Source organism: Fomitiporia mediterranea, assembly GCF_000271605.1.
Source record: "Fomitiporia mediterranea MF3/22 unplaced genomic scaffold FOMMEscaffold_6, whole genome shotgun sequence".
In the NCBI taxonomy this organism is placed as follows: Eukaryota; Fungi; Basidiomycota; class Agaricomycetes; order Hymenochaetales; family Hymenochaetaceae; genus Fomitiporia; species Fomitiporia mediterranea.
This window is the reverse complement of record NW_006760391.1, coordinates 1,614,768-1,638,900: the sequence shown is the minus strand read 5'-3', so window position 1 is coordinate 1,638,900 and position 24,133 is coordinate 1,614,768. Positions and strand designations below refer to the sequence as shown.

General features: G+C 45.8%; 9 protein-coding genes across 9 annotated transcripts; 4 read left to right on the top strand and 5 right to left on the bottom strand.

The window, feature by feature from the left end:
• Nucleotides 1–35: 35 nt before the first annotated feature.
• Nucleotides 36–5,304, bottom strand: FOMMEDRAFT_134031 (transcription regulator; the record flags this gene model as incomplete). The annotated part of the gene is made up of 15 exons (XM_007266475.1): nt 36–252; nt 312–469; nt 534–591; nt 647–1,398; nt 1,455–1,929; nt 1,981–2,113; nt 2,169–2,325; nt 2,381–2,772; nt 2,829–2,889; nt 2,944–3,143; nt 3,203–3,665; nt 3,720–4,298; nt 4,362–4,687; nt 4,756–4,849; nt 4,996–5,304. 15 exons carry the CDS (start codon nt 5,302–5,304, stop codon nt 36–38), a joined length of 4,374 nt encoding a protein of 1,457 aa, XP_007266537.1.
• A 957-nt stretch (nt 5,305–6,261) lies between these two features.
• Nucleotides 6,262–7,149, top strand: FOMMEDRAFT_146639 (yippee-domain-containing protein). The gene is made up of 5 exons (XM_007266474.1): nt 6,262–6,510; nt 6,566–6,621; nt 6,685–6,741; nt 6,807–6,910; nt 6,972–7,149. The coding sequence occupies exons 1-5, from the start codon at nt 6,400–6,402 to the stop codon at nt 7,040–7,042; spliced, it is 399 nt and encodes a 132-aa protein (XP_007266536.1). The 5' UTR covers nt 6,262–6,399; the 3' UTR covers nt 7,043–7,149.
• A 303-nt stretch (nt 7,150–7,452) lies between these two features.
• On the bottom strand, nt 7,453–8,680 carry FOMMEDRAFT_20071 (vacuolar ATP synthase proteolipid subunit). The gene is made up of 7 exons (XM_007266473.1): nt 8,544–8,680; nt 8,368–8,479; nt 8,227–8,304; nt 8,122–8,158; nt 7,984–8,062; nt 7,747–7,923; nt 7,453–7,677 (listed from the first exon to the last, which is right to left on the bottom strand). Exons 1-7 carry the CDS (start codon nt 8,620–8,622, stop codon nt 7,577–7,579), a joined length of 663 nt encoding a protein of 220 aa, XP_007266535.1. The 5' UTR covers nt 8,623–8,680; the 3' UTR covers nt 7,453–7,576.
• A 97-nt stretch (nt 8,681–8,777) lies between these two features.
• Nucleotides 8,778–9,805, top strand: FOMMEDRAFT_167968 (P-loop containing nucleoside triphosphate hydrolase protein; the record flags this gene model as incomplete). The annotated part of the gene is made up of 7 exons (XM_007266472.1): nt 8,778–8,833; nt 8,897–8,948; nt 9,016–9,100; nt 9,163–9,327; nt 9,389–9,611; nt 9,676–9,735; nt 9,787–9,805. The coding sequence occupies exons 1-7, from the start codon at nt 8,793–8,795 to the stop codon at nt 9,803–9,805; spliced, it is 645 nt and encodes a 214-aa protein (XP_007266534.1). The 5' UTR covers nt 8,778–8,792.
• Nucleotides 9,806–9,868: 63 nt separating this feature from the next.
• On the bottom strand, nt 9,869–11,543 carry FOMMEDRAFT_122885 (NAD-binding protein). Its single transcript, XM_007266471.1, has 9 exons — nt 11,352–11,543; nt 11,235–11,286; nt 11,096–11,170; nt 10,943–11,039; nt 10,760–10,880; nt 10,624–10,704; nt 10,434–10,568; nt 10,149–10,377; nt 9,869–10,091 (listed from the first exon to the last, which is right to left on the bottom strand). The coding sequence occupies exons 1-9, from the start codon at nt 11,425–11,427 to the stop codon at nt 9,959–9,961; spliced, it is 999 nt and encodes a 332-aa protein (XP_007266533.1). The 5' UTR covers nt 11,428–11,543; the 3' UTR covers nt 9,869–9,958.
• A 440-nt stretch (nt 11,544–11,983) lies between these two features.
• Nucleotides 11,984–15,389, top strand: FOMMEDRAFT_107818 (uncharacterized protein; the record flags this gene model as incomplete). Its single annotated transcript, XM_007266470.1, has 19 exons — nt 11,984–12,081; nt 12,140–12,165; nt 12,222–12,389; nt 12,443–12,648; nt 12,704–12,856; nt 12,915–13,029; nt 13,089–13,180; nt 13,241–13,318; nt 13,375–13,482; nt 13,541–13,758; nt 13,811–13,984; nt 14,041–14,139; nt 14,189–14,270; nt 14,322–14,445; nt 14,500–14,565; nt 14,635–14,742; nt 14,798–14,994; nt 15,070–15,134; nt 15,188–15,389. Exons 1-19 carry the CDS (start codon nt 12,005–12,007, stop codon nt 15,387–15,389), a joined length of 2,358 nt encoding a protein of 785 aa, XP_007266532.1. The 5' UTR covers nt 11,984–12,004.
• A 52-nt stretch (nt 15,390–15,441) lies between these two features.
• FOMMEDRAFT_146634 (uncharacterized protein) lies at nt 15,442–17,752 on the bottom strand. The gene is made up of 6 exons (XM_007266469.1): nt 17,690–17,752; nt 17,616–17,633; nt 17,139–17,555; nt 16,005–17,084; nt 15,917–15,955; nt 15,442–15,851 (listed from the first exon to the last, which is right to left on the bottom strand). Exons 1-6 carry the CDS (start codon nt 17,729–17,731, stop codon nt 15,633–15,635), a joined length of 1,815 nt encoding a protein of 604 aa, XP_007266531.1. The 5' UTR covers nt 17,732–17,752; the 3' UTR covers nt 15,442–15,632.
• A 289-nt stretch (nt 17,753–18,041) lies between these two features.
• FOMMEDRAFT_134024 (PIG-U-domain-containing protein) lies at nt 18,042–19,713 on the top strand (the record flags this gene model as incomplete). The annotated part of the gene is made up of 9 exons (XM_007266468.1): nt 18,042–18,159; nt 18,217–18,281; nt 18,337–18,503; nt 18,561–18,661; nt 18,724–18,982; nt 19,034–19,133; nt 19,193–19,236; nt 19,304–19,428; nt 19,487–19,713. The coding sequence occupies 9 exons, from the start codon at nt 18,042–18,044 to the stop codon at nt 19,711–19,713; spliced, it is 1,206 nt and encodes a 401-aa protein (XP_007266530.1).
• Nucleotides 19,714–19,941: 228 nt separating this feature from the next.
• FOMMEDRAFT_167963 (uncharacterized protein) lies at nt 19,942–21,575 on the bottom strand. Its single transcript, XM_007266467.1, has 8 exons — nt 21,556–21,575; nt 21,464–21,499; nt 21,364–21,409; nt 21,259–21,313; nt 21,124–21,194; nt 20,692–21,064; nt 20,526–20,637; nt 19,942–20,473 (listed from the first exon to the last, which is right to left on the bottom strand). Exons 1-8 carry the CDS (start codon nt 21,568–21,570, stop codon nt 20,060–20,062), a joined length of 1,122 nt encoding a protein of 373 aa, XP_007266529.1. The 5' UTR covers nt 21,571–21,575; the 3' UTR covers nt 19,942–20,059.
• Nucleotides 21,576–24,133: the final 2,558 nt, after the last annotated feature.

Below are 24,133 nucleotides of genomic sequence, written 5' to 3'. Positions count from 1 at the left end.
GTGAATTAATACCGTCTGTCTTGTCCGTCCGAGTCTCACCGGTGAGGCTTGCTGCCATTCATACGATGAGACGGAGGTGTGGAAGACGCGCTTGGGATGGCTCCGTTGGTTTTTACGCTCGTCGTAGGACGAGGCGGCTTGACAGAACCCGAAGAAGACTGTCGTGGTGCACCTTCCTTCATCACCATCTTGGCATGAATCTCCTCAAGCTTGGACGCCTTCACTTGTTTCGGCCAGAACAAGGTAACGAAGCTGTATCAGATCCGGACATTAATAACTTGATCACAATGATGAATGTGTAGATGACTTACGTCCACAGATGGCGTCTCCATCTATCGACATCCTCACCCGCATTCTTTTTCATTTCCAAGACGTGATCAATACGACGACCAATGGCGGCTAATGAATCCTTGAGAATCGCAACCTTGCTGTCGCGAGGCATATCGCCTCCAGATAGCTTCAATTGTTTCTGAAGGTGATCTTCACGTTAGCAACCTTGTGAAGACAAAAGGAGTCCTGGATTGTTGACTCACCAGTTGCTTCTTCACGGGCCTTAGCTCTTCCTTGGTCGCAGCCTCATCCATAGAAGGACTAAGGAAATAATCAGAACAATGAAAAGCAATAAGACTTGCCATTGACAACGTACCATTCATCCGAGGACTCCGAGTCCGTGAACGTAGGCGTCGGTCTTCGCTTGCGTCTCTTAGCAGCCCCTTCATCTACAGCAGACACAGCTTCACTCTCTGCCCTGCGTTTCATCCCATTCGAGGCATGAACAGGTGGTGGCGACATCGACACAGAAGACTTCAGCGGCTTCGCACGCATCGACGTTTCATACGAGACGAGTTTCTCGTTGTATTCGCGCAGCAGATTAAGCAAGAAATCGCCACGGCGAACAAGATGGATCGCATTCGGGATAGGCTTGGTTGATGAATCTTCGCCCTTTTTGCCCTCGTCGAGGAAGAACTTGCCTTCTAGGCCAAGCTTGGGATCTTTCTGAATCTGTTCCCAATTACCGAAACCGTACAGGAAAGCGCCAACCAACAGCATCGCATCATCCTTGGGTCCCCAGCGACCAGACCAGTTCAAGGTTGGACGAATGTTCTCGATGGGCAACTCCCATGTGTAAGGATCAGGCAGTGCACTAAGATAGTCGTAGAGGATCCGAAGGTCCCGATGGCGTGACAACACGGTTTCCGCATTGATATTCCCGACTCCTCGGAATGTGACAAGAACGGCCTTGCTCTTTTGTGCGTTGGTGAGTGTCTCACCAGCCGCCATACGAGCACGCTTTTCGGCATTGTTCCTCTCAACTTCTTGTTCGCACATGTCTATGATTGCATCAGCAGTCTCCAAGATCATAGCCTTATTCTTGTCTTGCAGTTTAGACTCAGTCACCTGGTAACACCGTAAGCAAAGGTAACTTGACAAATATGAAAGAATGATAGGCTCACGATAACGTCGTAGCGTTGACGGATATCGCCCCAGCGCTGAAGACTCCTCACAAGGACACGGATGTCTCTCTCCTTCAGCTCAAGCGCCTTCTGGCTAGCTGACTTACGTACAGGTGCGGGTTGCTTGGGCTTCTTCGATGGAGTAGGTGCTTGATCCACATCCATACCCTCATACGAAACGGGAGCAACGGCACGTTTCCGGTCTCTCGACTGCTCTGCAAGCTCTGCCATCCGGCGATCCTCATCTTCCTTCTCGAAACGAATCCGTTCTTCCAGAGGAATGATATCCTCCCAACTCATGTCATTCTTAACATCGCTCACGGCAGCGAAGGACGCAAGGAAGCCTTCGCCTCCCAACGACGCGCCACCATCGCCTCCAGAAGCCATCGTCTCATGGTCCTCAGCGCGGTTAAGTATATCATCTAGGTCCATATCATCGAGCTTCTTATTTTGTTGAGAGTCGTCCTTGTCGAACCTGAGAATGCCATCAGCCTCATGCCAATAACACGTTAGAGTGTGTACGTACATCTTCTGAGCGCCATACTTCAGCACAGCCGTTAATTCATCCTTGCTGAGGTTATCAGGCTTAGTAGTATCCTTTGATTGTGTACCAGACTTCGAACTCAAGTGCGCCTGGGACGTGTCCATTTGATTAATGACTAAAAGGTACAATTAGGACGCCACCAAGTTCCCGCAAACTTCTTCGAAACTTACTAGCATATTCGAGGACCATCTTTCGCTTCGCTCGTTCCAGAACGTCCTCTTCCATCGTGTCCTTGCTAACAAACCGATACACGTTTACGTGCGACTTCTGTCCGATTCGGTGAGCGCGAGCCATAGCTTGCAGATCGTTTTGCGGGTTCCAGTCGCTCTGTATCAATAGTTAATTGTCAATAACTGAGACAATGTAAGCATGCTGAACGTACATCAAAAATGATGACAGTGTCAGCTGTCTCCAGGTTGATACCCAGACCACCCGCTCGCGTCGATAGCAAAAACGCAAAGTCGGATGATCCATCAGCATTGAAGTGTGCTATTGACTTCTTGCGGACCTCCGAAGAGACAGTTCCGTCGAGCCGCTGATGTGTATAGCCGCGAAGTGACATGTAATCACTCAGTATGTCTAGCATGCGAACCATCTGACTGAAGATGAGCACACGGTGACCATCTTGCTTAAGCTTCGCAAGTAGCTTGTCGAGCAGGACCATCTTGCCACTGCTCATTACGAGTCCCTTCAGTGTCTCCTCACGATTGTCGGAGCGGTTCTCTGCACCATCGAATAAGTAAGGATGATTCGCGGCTTTCTTCAGCTCCATCGCTAAGGTACAAATCATGCTTTAGTTAACCTGCCACGTGACCGGATAAAGCGCATACCAATGTTTAAGAGACTGATATTTCCGTTGCCATTCGCGCTCTTGACCAAGCCTTGGTAGTTCTGCATTATATGCTTTCAGGATTGACACAAAGTGATTCATTGTTTATGGCGTACCTTTGTAAGGATGTTCTTATAGAAGTGCGTCTGTAAAGCCGACATCTCGACACGTAGGATGCGTTCACTCTTTGTTGGCAAGCTCTTGACTACATCCCGCTTCAAACGGCGTAACATGAGCGACTCAAGTTGTTTGTGTAATTCCTTGATCTTCGCCTCATGATCCGCGTCCGCGAGATCGAATTCATTTGTCAAAGCAACTAAAAAAAGATCACAAAGCGTGAGGTCGACGTTGTTTTCATTCATTGAGTAGACTTACACTTCTCAGGCATAAGGAAGTGCATAAGAGACAGAAGTTCCTTTACGTTATTTTGCAGTGGCGTCCCGGTAATGAGCAGCTTTGAAGCAGCATGGAAAGTCCGCAATGCTTCGTAGAGCTGGCTTTCTGAGTTCTTTAGACGGTGTGCTTCGTCGACCGCCAGTGCTTGCCATTTAATGTCTCCAAGCATCGCCGCGTCGCGAAGAATTAGCTCGTACGTTGTGAGTAGCACATTCATTTTGACCTTCTTGCTCTTGCTTGGCTCCGCATAGACCTCGTAATTTCGAATCACTTCTCGAGAACGACTCGAGCCAATGTAGCAAATGACGTTGAGGTCAGGTGCCCACGCGGCGAACTGCATCTGCCAAGCAGTGATAGTCGAAAGGGGTACTATGACAAGGAATGGACCATATTGATTATGCTGATGGAAGAGATAGGAGAGGAACGCGACTGTTTGGACCGTCTACACCAGAGTCAGTTGGATGAAGTCCCATGGTCTGATATAATTCACGCTCACCTTGCCAAGTCCCATCTCATCGGCAAGAATTCCATTCTCACCCTTGCTCCAAAGATACGCAAGCCAGTTCAACCCAGTGAGCTGGAAGTCTTTGAGTTCTCCTCCAGTCACTTCGACATAATCCGGATCCTTCTTGATTTTGACGAACTCGGGGCGTTTGTCTTTCGGATAGTGCTGACTGCGGTATGGGAATTTGCCATCCTTCTCGCGTTTCATGAAGGAGTCAATTTGTTCCTTCGCAATACCCTTAATTTCCTCGGCACTCTCCCAGGTGCAGAATTCATAGGAGAGGCCCTGCCATTTGCAGAAGTATTCGACGTCACCGGGGGCATCGCGCATCGCCACCACACGTTCGACAGTCTTAAAAGTCTCAAGGTCTTGCCTTTCACGTTCTTTGTCTAGCATAAGAGCTTCTGTGTCTTCTCGGCTGAGAGTTGGGTCGTCCAAGCGTGCCTGGTACTGCTTGTAGGCTTTGATGTAATTGTCCACGCGTTTCAGGCCACGGAAGCGCTTAAGGAATTCATAATTCTCATCTGTGTTGTGCAGATGAGAGAAGCCTTTCCATTTGATGTGATACCGCTGCGGCAAATAGAAGTAATCAGTCTACATGATTTGATGGCCAAGGAGGAGAGCGGCTCGTACGATGTTCTCATGCCAAAGATCCTCCGGGTCATCCTTGTGGTCTTCATCGCGAGCATGGTAGAAAACACCTTCGATCTCGTGCTCTTCTTCGTATTGAGCACCTGGATCTACAGCATAGTAGGCATTGTCCTCGTCTTCTTCGAACTCTTCGAAGTTCTCGACGTCATCAACGTAATTTGGGACCTTCACACCTCTGCTCGACATGCGAATGCTGTCATCAGGAATACGGGGCTTCTTCTTTTTCTTTGACCGTGCCCCATATTCAGAGTCTGAGTCTGAATCGACCTGCCGGGGTGGTGCTGGGGCAGGAGTTTTAGAGGCAGAGACTATTTTTAATGAATTATGAATTAATTGAACGGAAGGTCAATGAACAAAGCCACAGAAAGCCACAAACCTCTCGGCTTCGACGGTTTCTTCTTTTTAGCGGGTTTTTTCTTGCTGTATTCTTCATCAGCGAAGGAGCCATCGTCGGACTCGTCATCGTATCCCTAAGAGGTATATGAGTGAGATCATGCGTTTGAGCCAGAACATATGAAATTTTGACATACGCTTCCAACCTAGCAAAAGCAGAGGGATTCCAAATTTAGGATCACATACACCTCTGCCATGAACTGTGAGGATGGAAAAGACGCACCTTGCTTGATAGCCTCGAACCACTGGGTGCAGCGTAGGGATCGACGGGAGGTTCGACGTCGCCCTCGAACGCATAGTCAGGGTCACCATCTGCGTCTTCGCCCTCAGCGTCTGCGTCCATGTCGTCCGCATCGGCATCGGAGTCGTTGGCGGACGGCTGTGGCTGATGGGGGAGGACGACGGCGGCAGGGGCAGGACGATCGGAAGCGCCGCTATTGTTGTCGCTTGAGTCGGAGTCGAGTGCCATAGCATCCGAGGTGTCTGCGAGGGGGGAGGGAAAATGGAACTGCTGGGTGGCGGGGGCGGCCATGGGGGAGGAGGAGGATGTGGAGGGAGGGAGAGAAGTGGAGGGCAACGGCGAGAGCGTTGTTGATGGGGGAAGGAAAGTCAGGGCGAATGGCGTGGCGCTTTGTGCCGGCGTCACCGCCTGTGCTCACGGCGACGACTGCTTCTGGCCGACAATCTCCTAGTGCTTATTATTTTGCATGTATATATTCCGACCGGCTTGTACTCGAATACAGACACAGGACTAACTAACTACTGGCTGCGATGTGGCCGTCGCAGGCCCGTGCAGTGGGAGGGGATAAGCGTTGTGCACGGGAGAAATAGGGGGAAGAGCGAAGTGAACGGTGATGATGACGGCGCGATTTCTGGTTTCGACACGGAGACCCCAAAATCCCTCGCCAATCGCATGTGCAATCGACATGCCACGGGCGTCGTCTGCTCTTTGGCTCACCTGCCTGGCTGTCTCTGCACATCCAGCCTAGGCCACCGTCGCAGCTTTCCCATCGCAGTCGCTTCCCGATGCGGGCCACCCCGGCACGCAGCCGAACGTCCCACGCGACCCGAGTCCATCACGCCCATGCACGTCACCACACATCTCCACCTTGGCCCTTCCGATCCTGCGGACGTCGTACCGGCTGTCCAGCGTGACCTCTTCATCGTCGCCGTGCCTTCCATCCCCACTCGCATTAAGTACTCCCTCACTTCCCTTTAGCGTCATTGTCCCCCTGCGGTCCCACACTCACACATGTGCCCTGCATGCCGGGCTTATACATAGGCGGTCGACGTAGCCCATGCGCGCCGGGGCTATCGGCGGTGCTGCACTCAATGGGGCACTGCCAAAGACAGTGACCTCCTATCTCAGCCTTTGTCCGTTTATGCCGCGTTTACTCCGCACTGCCCGCGTCAGACTCTCGCTAGCCGCAATCATGACACATGTTGTGAGCAAATTTTCTCCATGAGCCCCCTCGTCGCCCGTGATGATGGACGGTCGCAAACTCTGAATGAACTACGGAAGCTGTGTATGACGTAATATTCACGTGATGGCTCGTCTTTTTGGTCCTCTCTGGGAAGTCCTATCACTGTATCACTTCACACTCTCTGGCACCAGTGATGCTGTACAATGAACACCTCAACTGTAAACCTTAGTCCAACAGAGGACACCAAGACTCACGTTATATCCATCTATCAAGACAAGGGACACTATGCCTGTGCTCAATGCTCTGCTGTTATTGTCGGTGTCTATTGCTGTGTGGCCACTGCATACAACTGATCGCAGTCCTCCTAAGACCCTTCAAGATGAACTAATTAGCAAGTCGTTCTCTGGGCGAGAAGGTCGTGGCTTGCAAGTATCCTTCTTGTCTCTGTTGAAGAATATCTGCCTGTCTTAACTCGACTCGTATGCTAGCCTGATGCACTCAGCCGTCAATGTGAAACATGGCAAGAAAGAGGACCGTCCGCTTTTGTGAGTGTCCATCATCATAAGCAGATATCATGCGTCACCCGTTCTCAAACTTCTTTGATGAGCAGGACTGGCATGCACACCGTCTCAGACGTGTTTTGCGTCGGATGTAATGACCGTCTAGGATGGTACTACGTCAAAGCGTCTGATACCAGTCAGAAATACAAAGAAGGTAGACTTTAAACACTCTCTGCCTTTAGCTTGAATATTGACTTAACTAACGATGATCCCAGGGAAATACCTATTAGAACGAGCCAAGATAGTCAAAGACAATGTCTGGCGATTAGATGATGACGACTTTTAACGATTTGTTTATGATACACTGCTGCTATTTCCTTCCCCTATATCCATGTACCCCTATCTGTATCTCGTTGGCCGCATCGGCATGTCTGTAGACTCCGTACCCCGTCCTTATTGTATTATACCTGCATTAAGTCGTAGACAATGAAACTCAACGGTACTGCGTTTCCTATGCTGAGCTCACCGAATGTAAAGAAATTTGACGATGAAATAGTGAATATCAATCATTGTCGAGACTGAAGGCAAGAGATGGAATAGTTCTTCGCCTGTTTCGACTATATGATACTCGTCTGAAGTAAGTCGTGCGATAATCATAAAACTCTTCGGTCAGAGAAGGTGCACCACGAATTCCGAGGAATCACGAAGTGTCCAGTCTTCACAGCAAACAAGAATGAAAAAGGAAAAATATGTATATTGAAAGTAAGTGCATTGAAAGTGAAATAAATATTCAAGTGTACGTCAAGACAGCCAAATGCCAATGCCATTAAGAGTCCCGTTCCCCACTTCCGACACGAGACCGATACGATGCCATCATGCCCTAAAGTTCGGCGTGAGCGAACTGTGCCAGAGGTGACGGGCTTGCCACGTTGTTCGCAGCGGCGACGAATTCGCCTGCACGACCGACCATAAGTAACCCGACTGTAACAACGCCATGCAATGCGAGATCAAGTTAATAAAATCCTTGTCGAGAAGAGGAAGAAGACGTACCGATGAGTCCGAATAGACCTAGGATACTGCCAAAGACCTCAACGATGAGGATCTTGACGAACAAGTTAGGATCTGCTGCGTCACCGAGTGCGGCTGTTGAACCGGTTATTCCTACTGAGACGCCGCATAGGAGGTTGCATGCCCCGACGGTTAGTCCACCCCAGAAGATTGCAAATCCTATGAAATAAGCGAATTATGAGTTCTGAGTTTATATGATATAGTTAAAGCAAGACGAACCAGTGTAATAGTTGTCTCGAGTATAAAGATTGACGTTGCTAACTGCCTCGATCTTTGAGGAGTAGACAATGGCCATAATCTGCAAGATACACATTACAAATTAGAACAGCTTTCAATACTACTTGAATAATTACATACCACGCCGTAAATTGCTACAACCTCACAGAAAATGATGCTGGATGGAAGTTTAGACCTCGTCCAAACAAACGAACATCTCAACGCGGTGTAGTAAACACAACGAACCTGATAAGATTTTTCGTACGTATCCGCGGTGCACGTACGCCACCTCCAAGAATCGATGAACCAGTGATGAATATTCCCCTACATCGCAAAACGACTTCCCGTAAGCAAATCGAAACTTAGACGCAACAACAGTCTACGCACCAACCGGCACCTATTACACTAAGACCAATACACAAGCCGATACCAGTAGCCGCCCACGCATACGGACTTGTTTCTTCGAGAAAACGTCCAACGTTGAAAGCTTCTCCTGAGCCTGTGTTTCGTACAACGTCAGCACGTCACATGTAAACAAATCAAGTGAAGGGAGGGTTGCGTACCAGTGAAAAGAAGGTATAAAGCAATTACCACGACGATGAACGTCGGGAGACCGAAAGCGTAATACGTCACATAGCCCATTGTGCAACGCTGGGCGATGGAGGAGAGAGGGGGTAAGGAACTGAATTCTGTGGCGAAGAGAGTCCTCCAAGACGCGCGGCGATCCCGAGCGAGCGAATTGTCACGCACGCGTTGAACGCCAACTTCGTGAACCGCGTCTGGCTGGCATAATACTTGACCCTGATGTTCACATGTATCATCTCCTCAAGGGGTTGCATGAGTATTTGACCCAGTCAGTATCCTTTAATTCTCCTTCAGGACGTAGATTATAACAACATCGTAATTGTTTTCTTAGAAAGGAGGAGTTCTCCATTATCATCCTTGGCCTCGATGGTGCTGGTAAAACGGTGAGCAAATAAATATTTTTGTTTGTTATGAAGTTCAAGTTATTGAAACTATTCCACTTGAGTTCAGACCTTCCTGGAGAAGGTGAAGAGCCACTACACCGGCATACCCGGCCTTCCACCAGACCAGATCGTCCCCACCGTAGGACAAAACAGTACGTGTTGTACACAATTCAAATCCACGAACTAAACAAACTTAATAAACACTTAATTGAAGTGGGGAAGATAACTATGCCGTCAACGATCTTGCAGTTCTTCGACTTAGGTGGACAATCAGGAATACGGAGCATCTGGCATAGATACTATGATGACTGCCATGCTGTCGTGTATATTATAGATGCCGCAGACCGAGAACGTTTGAACGAAGGCTGGGAGGTGTTCGGTGGGTTTCTTTTCGAGTATGCAGTCGCCATCCGTTAAAGCTTAAAGGAACCTTTTCGTAGATTCCGTACTCTCTTCGCCTAAAATCCTCCACGTTCCATTACTCCTGCTTGCAAATAAGCAAGACGCTCCAGAGAGCCTCTCAGTAGAAGAGATACGCGAGAGCTACGAACAGTGGTATCAGGGCAAGAAAGATAGCGCTCGCCGTACGTATGGGGACGAGTCTGATCAACGACACGAGCGTTTTGCTAGTCTTGATGTTATGGGTATGTCCGCACTTGAAGGGTAGGTTTGATATTCACAACAAGTAATAGAATGCTTTGTGCTGATATTATATTACTTATTAAAGAACGGGAGTTAATGCAGCGGTAGATTGGTTATTTATTCGAGTGCAGAACAGTCGTCGTAGGTGAGCCAAACAAATCATCAGGCGGATGGTTTGATACTAACGCAGATTCAGAGAGGATAAACCATCATGAAGTCATGAAGTCAATATTTGTATTGATATTATCCAACACGATATATATATAAGCATTATCCTAGCTAGACAAGACGGAAATTCCATCCGACTGTTGAGATATCCTAGATCCTGTTCGACTGCACAATATTCGATCCCGAGTATAGAAACAAATTCACATTAGACCCCTGGCAAGCGCGATCTGATATGCCTTGTATCCTACTACAGCACCGACGAGTAGCTTGGTTAACGGTGACCTCACAGCCAGTTTGACTAGTGTCGCAATGGTGATTACACTTCGACCGACACTATTCCTCGAGTTCAGCATGCAACGCTATAAGTAGTTGGGGAAACTGATGAATTACCTCTTCAACCGTTTCACACGATCATTAAGCATCTTGTAGACACCCTCGTTAATCTGCACAGGCGGAATACGGAACACTTCACGATCATCTGGGAGAGTGTACGCAGCTCCGTTCGATTCGGGTGCTTCATCCGTTGCTGCAAGCAAAATGGCACCTGCGATTCTTGGGACAGGGACAAGCGGAATACCGGCCATGAACACCTTCACCGCGGGCGGAACAATTGCTGTATCTATTTTGATTCAATTTAAATCTCGAATACAACATTCACAGGAAAATGAGACAGACCAGCAAAGAAAGGACAAATCGTCGCCACGCGCAGTCCGCGTAGCGCGAAATCCTCTCTTATGGAGCGCATAAGCCCGATGAGGGCGTGCTTTGAAGCACCATACAGTGGTGCACCAGGTACACCTAATATTGACGCTAGGAAACCCAGGCATATTCAGTATAAACTCATCCTAAAATCAAGCAAACATACCCATTGACCCAAGTAGAACGAGCGCCTTCAAAGAATCTTTATTTTTGTTTTTGGTGAAGTAGTGGAAAGCAAGTTGGGTAGCTAAATAAAGAGATGAATTAGATTTGAATATTTACTTCATACAGAAGAAACTGACTGTGGAGGACGCTAATGAGGTTTATCTGTAGTGTCTTGAGGTTAGGCTTCATGGGAAGGCCTTGCTCATTCAATTGCACAGAAGTTAGTTTTCCAATTTCTGAAACACCAGCGTTTGCGACCTAAGGAAAACGTTTACACTGCTATGAGAAACTTTTATATGATCGTTTTTGGTTTTACTCACAATCGCGTCTATTCGGCCATATTTAGTGAGTGCTCGTTCTATTAACTGCACTAGTTGTTCATACTCGAGCACGTCACACTTCTGAGAGATGGCCTCCCTATTATTAAAAAATAAGACCAGTGTTTTGTGTCAAACGGAAAGTCCGAGCCTTACCCGCCATTCTTCTTGATCGACGCGACGACATCTTCAGCGCCTGCAACATCGACGTCCCCAATCACGACATTGGCGCTATAAAGATTATTATTATCAGTTGATGGGATACAAGTATCAGTATTGCTGAGATGTAACTCACCCGTGCTGTGCAAACACAAGCGCTGTCTCCCTTCCAATTCCCTTCGCTGCACCTAGCGCCCAAGCACAGGAAATGGCCTCAACGTGTTTCTCGATCAGGAATGGAAGATGTGCTTACCTGTTATGACAACTGTTTGTCCCCTTACTTTGTGCGCATACTCATATAGTCGGTCGTCCGGAATATTGGTAGCCATACCGGGATGAATGTGTTGCGGGAGAGGTAAGAAAACCAAGGGTCCGAACTACGCCGGACTAAAATCCTGGTCGACAATCACGCGAGGTTGTCTGATCGACGTGAGATATATGGATTGGTTATATGGGGCTACCGGAAGATAATCATAAGCTTGTAGCTTATTCACAACAAGCAGGATGAACCGTAGGTCAGACGACCGAAGAAGGTTAGGTAGAAGAAACAGACATGGAAGATACCCAAACTTACTCATTCCTCTCACATAAACCGGATCAGAGAGTGATCCAATGTTCGTATGGCGGATAAAGCTCGCTACAATCAATCTTGCTCTCTTCAGTAAAGGTCTTGATTGCATGGTCGCAAGAGACCTATTCGACTTGTTCTCCTGTCTGATGCTAAGTGTTTGATTTTATTATTGCATGACATGATATGAGCAGTGTCTCGTGGTGGAAGGAAGCATCCTTGCTACGGGAAAAGCCGAGCGTAGTATCTGAGTAACGTGACCTCCACCTCATTCTCGATTGCTTGGAACCTGGAACGCGTTCAAGTTCCTCCGCGTCAAACTCGTGTAATGCAGATTCATGGACTCCGAAAGAACATCTCTGGACGAGTTACGACGAGCAGAAAGTCCAGAAGCAGATGAACTTGAACAAATAAGGTATGTTGCTTGTGCACGTTGCCGAAATTTGCTGTGCCTGACCGTTTGCTTATCCTAGCCGTTATGAAGACTTCACGACAATAGGCAAGCTTTCGTGAAGTCTTGACAGCTAACGTATCTGATACAATAAACATCTCTAGATTGGATAGAAGACTCGATTCTTGAGCGTAATCGTCGACTACGAATAGCCCGGCGTGTGGAAGCAACACATCGTGGACCTAATGGCGAAGTGACCCCGTCTTGGATTCGAGCGCAAGTTCTAAGGGCCTTTACTGCTTCACAGTCCTGGTTCGTTGTGAGCTTAGCTGGTACGCCTTTGTAAGACTATCTCCTCAATCCGTACTCATGGCTGCGCCTCAAGGTGCTTGCATTGGGATCAATGCTGCACTCATCTCAATCATTACGGAATGGTTGTCAGATTTAAAAATGGGTTACTGTTCGGACGGCTGGTGGCTCAACCAACAGTTCTGTTGCTGGGAAATAGAAGGGGATGAAGATGCGTGCGACTCTTGGCACCCGTGGAGTTCTGTTGCACCCGTACGATGGTTAATATATGTGTTGTTTGCTGTGAGTTCCTTTTGTACATGGATTTATACTCTTCTTTTTCCTGATTACTTTCCAGAGTTTATTTTCTTTTATTGCATCTCACCTCGTCAAAACCTTTGCGAAATATGCTGCTGGTTCAGGTATCTCGGAGATTAAGTGTATTCTTGCGGGGTTTATAATGAAAGGCTATCTTGGTGCAATGACCCTTGCAATTAAGAGTTTAACGCTGGTTAGTGATGTCCTTTCTCCTCGTATCCTTCTGAAATTACTGAGATTTTGGTCATCAGCCCCTAGTAATCGCGTCGGGACTTTCTGTTGGAAAGGAAGGACCCTCGGTCCATGTCGCTTGTTGTGTCGGCTATGTCGTCGCTCAGTTATTCAAAAGCTTTGCTCAAAGCCAAGGTGACACCATTGTCAAACACCATTGATTCTTGCACGCGGAGTTATTGATATTCTCTTAGGGAAGATGAGAGATATTGTAACCGCAGCCAGCGCAGCTGGTGTTGCGGTAGCTTTCGGTGCTCCAATAGGAGGTGTAATGTTTTCAATTGAGGTAAGTAAACGTCTTTCGTGAAATATACCAGATGCATCATCATACCGAGTACATCACCAGGAAATGAGTCATACGTTCGGACTAAAAACAATGTGGAGGAGCTTTATGTGTGCGTTGGTCGCGACGGTGACTCTGTCTGTAAGTTGAAACCCTTCACTTGTCCCAAAGCATCTCAATTGACAAAAAAAAACAAGGCCATGAATCCGTTTCGGACTGGGAAGCTTGTGCTCTTCCAAGTTAGTTACGATAGGGACTGGCATTTTTTTGAAATAATTTTCTTCGTTATCATCGGGATCTTCGGAGTAAGTGTCGCCTTCTAATCAGTGTTGGTTATATAACTGAAGTTGTATCATTGTCTAGGGGCTCTATGGAGCATTGGTTGTCAAATTCCATGTTCAAGTTTCCGCCTTCCGCAAGAAACACTTAGCAAATCATGGAATAGCAGAAGTAGTGACACTGGCAACGATCACGGCAATGATTGGTTACTTCAATCGGTTCCTGCGCATTGATATGGTGGAGAGTCTCGCAATATTATTCCGTGAATGTGACACCGCTGGTGATATCGACCACCTCTGCCAGTAAGAAAGATAGATAGTTCTTAGTTCCGCTACTTACAAGATTTTCTGCTAGGACGTCTGCTCAATGGAGAATGGTGAACTCGCTCTTCCTAGCAACTTTCATCCGCATAGGCCTTTTCATCCTCTCGTATGGGTGCAAAGTGCCAGCAGGAGCTTTCGTCCCGTCAATGGCTATTGGAGCGACCTTTGGCAGGATGATAGGGATTATGGTCAAGGCCATGTACATGTATGTGGTTGCTTCTTTCGTTCAAAGAGCGAGGAGCAGCTTACTTTGAATATCAGAGCATACCCTGAATCGGGCATGTTCGCGGTTTGTAAGCCAGATGTGATCTGTATTACACCTGGAACGTACGCCCTCCTTGGCGCAGCTGCAGCTCTCAGGTATGGCGTTATCCAAGCTCAGATAGCACTCCCTAACAAACGACTGCAGCGGCGTCATGCGAATGACGGTCACAGTAGTCGTGATCATGTTTGAGCTTACTGGTGCTTTAACATATATCCTCCCAACGATGGTAAGTTGCATTCTCTTCACTGAACGGAATCGATATTGAGTTTCATCCAAGATTGTCTTGTTGGCCACGAAGGCGGTCGGCGACTTCCTGGGTACAAACGGCATCGCAGACGAGATGATACGATTTAACGGCTATCCCGTCTTGGAAAAGGAAGACCATACACTTAACGCGGCAGGTAAATAATTGTTGGTGCTACTGTCAAGGACAACTGTTAAACGTTAGTCCTTAGTCTCCAGCGTTATGCGGACGGATTTGCACACTCTACCCGCTACAGGTCTTAGTGTCGGCGATGTCGGTGCGTTCAATTGTTCACGTTGATAACGATATAAAACTGTCCATCTGAACCGACACCATCGGCCTATAGAAAATCAACTCGAACAGACGGACGTAAAAGGATTTCCGATCGTCTCCGCCGATGACCGCTTTCATCTTTTGGGTTACATTGGTCGGAATGAACTGCGCTACATACTTGGTTCGTCATATTCCTCGTGAATATTCTATCTTTGCTGATATGTTTACGTCTTCAGACAGGGCGAAGCGATCGTTTGGGACTACCACTGATACACCGTGTTCCTTTTACTCCATGCCAACCGACCACGACCGAGAAGAGATCGCGACTCTGGCAACAGGCCCGGCTGTCGCGAGTGATGACGAAATGTTCTCGAGAGTGATAGGCCAACGGGCTTCTGCAGAGAAGTTGGAGTTATGGCCTTGGGTAAACCAGGTGGGTGCTACCAGGACATGACTTACTTATCCATGGCTTTACAATGACTTTTTTTTTATAATTTGATTTTATTAGACACCGCTTACCGTATCGCCTCAACTACCATTAGAAATAGTCATGCAGTTGTTCAAGCGTATGGGGTACGCATCTCGTTTTCTCTTCATCGTCATGCCCATACTCATCATCAATCTAGCCCACGTGTAGTTCTAGTCGAACAGCACGGCAAACTCGTCGGACTAGTAACTGTCAAAGACGTCCTACGCTTCATCGCTACAGACCGTCCCGAAGGCGCCTCCCGTATTAAATTGGATAGCTTACTTGAAGAAGCGTTGGCTTTGATTTCTTCGACGTTTAGTAATGTGGTTTCTTGGTGGAGACGGACGTTCCGACGATGATGTTCTGCGTATACCGCATCGATAGATTGTTTTCTTGAATAAATTATATTTGGATTAACATGAGTTAATGTCGTAAAGTCCATTTCGTATACGTACAAAGAATACAAGTCCGTACATAGGCAAGAAAGATAGTCCAGAAAAATGGTCCAGAAGGGTCCAGAATCCCCGTCAGTACATACAACATAGCATAAAATTACAAGCGCCCAAAGTAAATTGTCCAAACAAAAAAACAAACAAATTATTTTACAGCTCCCTTCGCCGAAGTCGGTCCATATTACTTCCTTCGTTAAATTCCGCGTATTGGCATACTCGATGTGTCTCAAGGAAAGGGTTTCCCATGTCCTCCCTCCAACCTGGCTTCTGGTTGAGAAGCACCTTCTTCGTCCCTACTGTGCATCTGAAACGCATCGATTCGTTGCTTTCGTATTTCCGGCATTTGTCGCCGAGATCCTCGAGGAGAAGCTGTAGCAGGTCCAGGAAGTAACAGTCGTCAGTCAAATACTCCCAAACCAAATAAGAAGACTTACACTGTTAGGATCTGGGGATTCCGAATTAGACCTGTTAATCTGCGGTGCATTTAGTCAACAATAAGGGACGAAATACTTTATTCCTTACCTTCACATAAGCCTTCGGACCTTCCGCAGAATACGTGATTCTGTCATAAATACTCCAACTGACTTCTGCGAGTTCCGGATGACTGACAGCAGCACGTTTTACGAATTCCTGGAACATGGGTCCCTTCTGTGCAATATCCCCACAAGCACTCGCGAAAATTTTCGAATAAGCAATGGTTTTTCCCGCATCGTTAATGTCGGGTGCATTCGTACGCTTCAGGAAAGTAAAGTGTACTCTTCGCAGTTTGGAAAACGGTGCAATCAAGTTCAGTAGACTGTTGACGAGATCAGCGGGTACTGAGAAGCAAATGTGTAGCATCTCAAGGGACGGTGCGAATAACGTAAATCCCATCGAAGACACAGGTGGAAGGCCCAAATCGTCACGCCACATCACGACAAGCGTTTTTAACATAGGCTGCGTATGAGCGGCGAAATATTCAATAAGTTTGGTAGGAAACGGGCCGGTTGGACCTCTTGGAGAACCGTTGATGCCCAGAGATATCAAACCACTTCCACAGCAAACAAGAAACTGTGCCACCGAATCCCAAAATTCTTTGCAACCTGCCGCTGCTCCAAACTTCAGTACACGCATCTTGTCCAGTTTCCACCAGCTGCTCGCAAGCCAGTTGGTGAAAATACGATTCCAAATCATGGCAGACGGTAATGACAATGATTCCAATCGAAAGTCTTCAAGCAACGATGCTTCACCAAATAGCTTCTTGATCCCATCAAAAGAGAATGCGTGTGGACCCTGCGAAGTAAACGCCTTTAGACCCTTGATCACGCCTCCAGAATAGCCTGTGAATAAGGGTCTTTGTTGTGATTCCATAATCCAGTTGAGGTGTATCTCCTCGAGGGTTCCCACATTCTGACTGACTAGGTCGCAGAGTATCAAATCATCCACGGCAGAATAGCCCAGATCGAGCACCCGAAGAGAATTCATCGAACCGAAGGAGGCGGTAGTTACTATTGACGCGTCGGAGATCTTCAGCAGCTGTAAGGAAGGCAGGACCTCCTCAGGAAGGGCGTTAAATAATGACAGAAGAATTTCAGAATCTTGTTGGAAATGTCCAAGAATTACCTAACAGTAGACATTTCATGAGAATAAAGTTCGAAAATTGGCGCTAAAACTCACGGATATTCTGTCAATATGAGACAGATGAGCGAGTATTTCAGAGACTTGAGGATCAAGAAGAGTCTGCGCCGCCTCACGATTCCAGTCGGACCGACTCTTCGGATCATTCCTATCATCCACTCTTCCTGGAAGAAAGATAAGATGTGGGCGATACTGGGTTCTCCATGTCCTTGTCGAGTGAAAGTTATCTACAGAACCCGCAGTCTTGACTCTGCATGGAACTTTCATGTCTATGTAAAGGTTCCTGATCAGAGAAGCAAGTTCAGCATTGTCGATAATTGTCCGTGCAAGTGCGTTATAGTAGGCCTCCGAGCATTTGCAGAATGATAGCTCAAGAGTCTGGTAAAGTAGAGGATTGGCAATTGGGTACGTCTGCCTGGACGTCACAGCGAGCGCCGCTAGGTCTCGCCGACCAACCTGTTCAAGCCATTATTACCAATGCTGTTGAATGGATATTTGTGCTTGCAAATGACTGACCCCTACAATGATCCTGTCCTGAGAATAGAGTTAAGCAATCGTACGTAAGGCAGTCAATTGTAGCTCCTGCTTACCCAGATTTCTGGAGGTATTCTATAAAAAGCAGGTTCCGACATAGCGAAACCTGCTGCAAGCAGTTTGAAATGAGGATATTGAGGATGAATAAAAGTCAGACTGATAGTGGATAATGAGAGGATGCAGACTTCCACGTCAGAGATACCCAACAGTTATATGGCCATGCAACTGGGTGGGCGCTCGTCGTTACGTATATTCGAGACTTCGAGTCATGCAAGCACAGGATCATTGAGGATGCAAGGCACTGTAGCGGGACCAAAATTCTCACGGCGATCTTCCCCACTGATCGACGCAGTTGCCTTACACAGCGATCCTGGTTCTGCGTTTGCAACAAGAGTGCAACTGCCATCCATGTCCGCTGCGATCCCACTCGCCGTCGCTGCGCGTTTCTTGCTTTCTTTCTCATCTTTGCATAGCTCACTTCAGCACAACCACCTTCTCACCTCACCTCTCAACTCATATCCTCGGTGTGCGCCGTCCGACATGGTTCATAAGTTTCACATCTGACAAACGTTTGGATAATCAGTACAGGAGGGTTTATTCCTTTACAGCCATGGCGTTGATCCATATTCGGGGGGAGGTTTCCACCATGTACGCATATTCGACATGTATATTTATGAGCAAGCTCTAATGGGTCAATGTGCAGTCTCCACTCCTGTTGTCACTCTTTTCAACGGTTATTCCGTTGACAGCAACTAGTGCACGCGTACTGGTGGCAACTTGCGACGCGTTGAGCGCATACTTTCTTGTTAGCATATGGCGAGCAAGATCAAATACTTCAGGAGGGACGAGAGAAATGACGATTATCGGCGCGTAAGTTGCTGCTACATGTAACTGAACCCTTTGATGCAAACGGAACTTGATGCCCAGGCTACTTCTCAATCCATATTTATTTTTGACATCCTTATCATTATCTACTTCTCCGCTCGAGAATACATTATACCTAGCCTCTGTCTTCTTTGCATGTAGAAGTAAGTCATCCAGAATTCGTATATTTTCCGTATTGAAATGTTGAAACATATCTTTGCCTCAGAGAAAAAGGCACCTTGTCTCTTTGCACTCTCCTTCCTGACGCATTTGTCGTTGAATAGCGTGCTCCTGCTCCCTCCTGTCACTCTTCTGCTCCTTGGCTCTCCCACCTCATCATTAGCTTCCCCGCGTCACATCACTCCCGATAAACTCCAAATAGTCAGGTTGGCCAGCGAATATTTTCTTTACACAGCAGCGCTTTTTCTTGCGTCATGTTTGGGATCTGATGGTATTACTTGGGTCTACAAAACATGGGGGACACAGTTAGGAGAACCTTTCTTCGTCTTGAAATGTATTGATTCAGATTTTGTTAGGATTCTGTTGCCTGATTTAACACCAAATCCTGGATTGTGGTGGTACTTCTTCACCGAAATGTTCGACCATTTCCGCCCGTTTTTTCTCATGGTGTTTTCTGTTCGTCTAGCGTCCTTGGTTGGGAAGCAGTTTTCTGACGTTCTTGACTTATTATCCAGGTCCATCTGCTCATTTATGTTGCACCCGTCTGCATTAAATTCCAGTTTGTCTTAAATACATCTTCTGGGCTTAAGTCGATACTAACGATTTTGTATTTATTTGTTTCACAGGCATGATCCTCTATATGCGACCTTTCTCCTTCAAGGTATATTCGCCATCTTCAAACCATATCCCACCATGGCAGACATCGGGCTATTCTTGAGCTGCATATCATTATTCCCAGAAATTTATCAACGTGAGTACATAGTTCGTCATCGTTCTCTTATGTGTCTAATGTCTGACTCGTGTACTAGATTTCCGGCATCCCATCGTGACGGCCCTCTTACACCTCCATGCAGCCCTTCTGCTCCCGCTTTTCCACTCTTTATGGTTAACACAAGGAACGGGGAATGCGAACTTCTTTTACGCGAGCACGTTGGTATTTGGTATGGCAAACGGGGCTGCCGTTGTAGACTGCGTTTATGCAGGTCTTAGGATTGCGTTTCCTGTGCGAAAAGGGTTCGAGATTGCACAAGAATAGATGTAGCTTGGTAGAGATAAGTTTCACCATCAGCTGCTTAGAAAATAATTGTAGCTGGAATATATCTTTGCAAACCTTTTCTCATCCTGTCAAAGCTATCCTAGCATGTTCCAGGAAAGCCTTATACAACCCAATACTTCATATAAATTGCTACAACCAAACAAATACACATTGGAGAAGCGATAACAGCTCGTCCGTACAATAGATCCCACAGTTGAATGTGTGCATGCTTGTATAAAGTCGTACACCTAGTTAACATTCAATGGAATATATACACATCAATCTTCTTTGTGACTCATAAATGGAAAAGAGAAAAGTATGTCTAGTCATCACAAAACAAATCTGGTCAGAACGACGTGGTCGAGTCCACTTCGATAGTTGGTACAATGGATGCAATGAATTTCAAGAAAATAACCAGGTAATAGTCCACTCTCATACCCTCCACATCCTCTTCTTCACCAGCATTTGGAGGAGCTTTATCGTCTTTGTTACTTGACCCGCGTCGGAAGATCCACTTCTTCTTGCCGTCTTTGTCCTTTGACACGGATGCGGATGCACCACTGAGCTTCCGCTGTTCCTCTATGACACCAGCATTCATGCGCTCGATGATCTTTTTCATGACACTGGCGTGTTTACAAGGGTGGACGAGGGCAGCCTGGAGACTAGTTGAATGAGCAAATGGCTCGATTGTAACGGTTTTGAAGGCATGATCTGCAGGAACATCTTGGAAGATTTGAGTCGGTTTGAGGGGTGTTCCATTCTGTAATAGTTTAGTGAGTGTATGCATTTAGATACGCCACGGGAACATGTACCTCATCATAACCGAGTAACCAGATGGCAGGTGTCTGGTAGAACTTGTCGTACGTGATCATAACATCGTAGGTCCTAACCTGCAGTAAGTTAGCTTTAGAAGGCTCTGCCACGCTAGATGACAGAGAAATGAGCGTATTATTCGGCTTATCATGTCATCAGACAAACCTCGCATCGGTTGGTTTACTAGTAGGAGCTTTGACAGGAGCAGCCGTAGCTTCATCTTCCTCTCCTTCTAAATCCTCCTCCATGTCAGGTATCTCGTCCATATCAGGTATTTCATTTGCCCGTGGTCCCTTAGAATCAGACAGCGATAGATTTGCCATAGCACTCGCAGCGCCTCCTGCATGTCCATCGTCTGCATCCGGGATATCTTCTATCTCACCTGGTTCTCCTGATAAATGTGAGCTCTTGCGACCTGCATGCGTCTCAACCCATTCATCGCCCTCCGCTGCTGTCCCGTCCATGGCAGATACCATACGCTCAGCATCCTCATCTGCGTCTGTATATGCCAGGGACGCGGCTCGGCGTAAGCAAGGGACTAAGGAAGAATGCAGATCATGTGAGATCGAGATGGACCATATGCATCGAAGCGCTCACCTCCCCGAGTAAGCAAGTACTGTTTGTCAGTCGGAAGATACTCTTTTGCTTTTGACGCGTCTCCTTTTTGCCTGTGACACACGTGGTCGATCAGCAAGGAACCTAAGTATGCGTCCAACACGTTGATATGCTTACCATGTCCACACAGGGAACTTGTAAGTCAGGAAATCGCCCGCAGCAACGAACTCCTCTAAAGGCAGATGCTCAGGGCAACGTTTAAGTGGAGAAAATATCACATACCAGGGGTAATCCTTCCATGCTCCTTGAACTTGCTCTCCTTCAACACCTAAACCACGGACTAAGCAACTGCAACGATAACTGGTGTGTCTATGTGGCTCACTGGGCTCAGGTATTCACGGACTGCCCAATAATTTCTCTGCAAGAAATACTGTCAGCTAACAGTGGCTTGAATCGAGAATACTATGTGTTTACCGTAAGGGTATGCATGGTGGACGTTCGTCGCGACGGAGAACATCGATTCGGTGCTGCTAAATGTGCTTACATACACGAATTGCCTTTTCTTACTACCTCCGATCATTGCCCGATTTAGGCTTTAACTTCACCTTTAGCGCCTGTGTTCGAGGGAGCTGCGGTTATTGAACGGTCTGTAAGGTCACTTTAACATGCCGATGCAAAGATGCAAAGATTTCAGACGGCAGAAGGATACGGCTCACAACCACGTATCAGGTCCAAGCGTTCAGAAATTATTATTATTGCAGCTCTCCCAGAACTTAAATGTCAGTTGAGTAACAACCATCTTGCACGTTCCTTTTTCTCTATCAATCCAGACTATTTTCATGAACTGACGTGCAGACACATACTTGAAGCACAATTCAATCACTAAATTACTGTAAGAATGTGTTGTACAACGTCTTAACAGCTTGTGCAAAGCCTGTTATATCTACTAATAAGATTTCCCATGTCTGTACCACTGTTACAGTTCTCCACTCTTGCACCTTCAGTTCCAAGGGTTCTGCACCCTTATGTACCAGAACTCAGGACTTCTGTCCCTCAGGAGCACTGTCTATAAACTATATGCAGGCTGACTCTCACTATTACCTCTCCTTACTTTATCATTCTGTTCCTTTGACTATTCTTTCATTCTTTGTTCATTCTATAGTCTCTTACCCTTTGTCCATCCCTTCATTCTTTATACCTTTATCTTTGACATTCCTTTCTTTCATTCTTTGTAGCTTATCATTCTTAGTAGCTCATATTCCCTGAGTACTCTTGTGTAGTTTAGTATATATAGGTGTACAAGATCAGACTAGTCCTGTAGTCTTAATCTTGTCTACTCTAGGTAGTCCTATACTCTTAGACTTACTCTATATACTCTACTCTTGTCTTACTCTCTCTCTCTGTCTGTTCTACAAGTTCTAACTACATTCTAGTACTCACATTCTGTATTTCTGTTGTATAGGATAGTTATAGTCTGAGTCCCCTTACTAAGCCTTCAGGTCCCCTCTATACTGTTACTAACATCAGATTAAGACTATTCATTACTACCCTATGACTCTCCTATGTTTCAAGCATTAGTACTTACTATTACATCAATCTCTTTTCTTTGTCCTAACCCTTTTACATTTTTAAATTTTAAACTTTCTAAACCCTTTTAAACTTTTACTACTCTTCTTCTATTCATTACCTCTTTTAGTTTAGTGTTGATTCCTTTATAGTGTAAACATAGACCCCTCTACACTAACTGCCACCCCTACTGTCCTACTAGATCAGTAGTTACAAGTAGACCTAGCTTAATATGTATAGACTTTTATCTAAAAGGCTTTTACTAACTATGTACTCTTAGTCCTCTCAGAACCTGTTCTAATTGTTCTGAAAGTTGTAACCTGTTCTAGAAAGAAAGTGTATGTAGCCTACCCTTCAGACTTTAATAGACAGTACTTTAAGGACTTTCAGTACTAAGTTGAACTATATGTAGCTACTACTTTGACTAATCTATCCTTAGACCTTAATTGTGTCTTATTTGTCCTCTCCTTTATAAAGGAAGGTAATACAACTATCTAAGCCTAGAACTAGATTGAAAGCTATTAGATTGGAAGCCTGATCTGACTTCAGAACAATAAGTTGTATTTAGAATTCATAGGGTAGCTCTATACTTCCTTCATTAATCTGAATAAGAAGTATAATGTATAGAACAAACTTGTGTCTCTGTAACAGAGTAAATGTTCTACTAATGCTTTCTTTCAGGAGTTCAATATTCTGGCCTGGAAGGTAGGATTCACACTCAGGTTTAATAATGTTCTTATCAGAATGCTTGAAAAAGCTCTTTACTCAGAACTAGTTAATAAGATTCTTAGAATAATACTAGAACTAATTACTTATTCTAATTAGAAGACATGTACTATTTCCTTTAACCAAGCTATAGCTTAGATACATTAAGTCTGTATAGAACACTTACACATGTGTTCAGCTCTATCAGTTCTGAGCCCTTAGATTGATCTGCCTGTAATTTGTAATCAATCTGTTCTAATAAACATTAGAGAAGCTTGAAAGTAAGGAGTATACTTTACCTGTAGAAAGTTAGAGTACTAAATTAAGGACTGTCTATAAAAGTAATAGTATATCTATTAGGTCATTAGAGTAATAACAAGTGATAAGCAGGATTTGTAGTAAGAAGCCTTTTCTACAAATCCAGAAGTTACCTTAGAACTTCTAGACTCTGACTATATACTCTAGGATTTTATAGAGGCTTAACAGTAAATGTGACACTAAAGGACTATAACTCAGATTTTTTAACAACCACTTTTGATTCAATAGACACTGAAGGATTAGAAGTAAATAAAGTAAGAAAAGTAGAAAAAGTAGAAAAAGTAGAAAAAGTAGAAAAAGTAAATTAACAAAATTATTTATTAAAAAGGAAAAAGTTGAAAACAAAAGTAGATAGTTCTCTTATTTCTTCTGATTCTTTTAATTCTTCTCTTTGTACTTTATCCAAGTCTAAATCTACACAATCTGACCTACTACTTCTGTGTTCTAAGAACTTAGAACATTT

Excerpts from the sequence above, each read along its gene's own strand:
- FOMMEDRAFT_167963 (XM_007266467.1), bottom strand. Across the intron at positions 21,314-21,363 it reads GCATGGAAGGATTACCCCTG|AGGAGTTCGTTGCTGCGGGC; the intron begins GTATGTGATATT and ends ATCTGCCTTTAG. Across the intron at positions 21,065-21,123 it reads GTACTTGCTTACTCGGGGAG|TCCCTTGCTTACGCCGAGCC; the intron begins GTGAGCGCTTCG and ends ATTCTTCCTTAG.
- FOMMEDRAFT_122885 (XM_007266471.1), bottom strand. The coding sequence starts at position 11,427 with ATGGCTACCAATATTCCGGACGACCGACTATATGAGTATGCGCACAAA. Across the intron at positions 10,705-10,759 it reads CCTCATTAGCGTCCTCCACA|CTACCCAACTTGCTTTCCAC; the intron begins GTCAGTTTCTTC and ends CTCTTTATTTAG. Across the intron at positions 10,092-10,148 it reads CGTGTGAAACGGTTGAAGAG|TGTCGGTCGAAGTGTAATCA; the intron begins GTAATTCATCAG and ends CTCGAGGAATAG.
- FOMMEDRAFT_146634 (XM_007266469.1), bottom strand. The coding sequence starts at position 17,731 with ATGTCGGAACCTGCTTTTTATAGAATACCTCCAGAAATCTGG. Across the intron at positions 17,085-17,138 it reads CTCATATTGACAGAATATCC|GTAATTCTTGGACATTTCCA; the intron begins GTGAGTTTTAGC and ends GTCTACTGTTAG. Across the intron at positions 15,852-15,916 it reads AATCCCCAGATCCTAACAGT|CTTCTCCTCGAGGATCTCGG; the intron begins GTAAGTCTTCTT and ends GACCTGCTACAG.
- FOMMEDRAFT_20071 (XM_007266473.1), bottom strand. The coding sequence starts at position 8,622 with ATGGGCTATGTGACGTATTACGCTTTCGGTCTCCCGACGTTCATCGTC. Across the intron at positions 8,305-8,367 it reads AGTGTAATAGGTGCCGGTTG|GGGAATATTCATCACTGGTT; the intron begins GTGCGTAGACTG and ends TTTGCGATGTAG. Across the intron at positions 7,678-7,746 it reads AGGTCTATTCGGACTCATCG|TCGGGTTACTTATGGTCGGT; the intron begins GTACGTCTTCTT and ends GCGTTGTTACAG.
- FOMMEDRAFT_146639 (XM_007266474.1), top strand. The coding sequence starts at position 6,400 with ATGAACACCTCAACTGTAAACCTTAGTCCAACAGAGGACACCAAGACT. Across the intron at positions 6,622-6,684 it reads GGGCGAGAAGGTCGTGGCTT|CCTGATGCACTCAGCCGTCA; the intron begins GCAAGTATCCTT and ends CTCGTATGCTAG. Across the intron at positions 6,911-6,971 it reads CAGTCAGAAATACAAAGAAG|GGAAATACCTATTAGAACGA; the intron begins GTAGACTTTAAA and ends CGATGATCCCAG.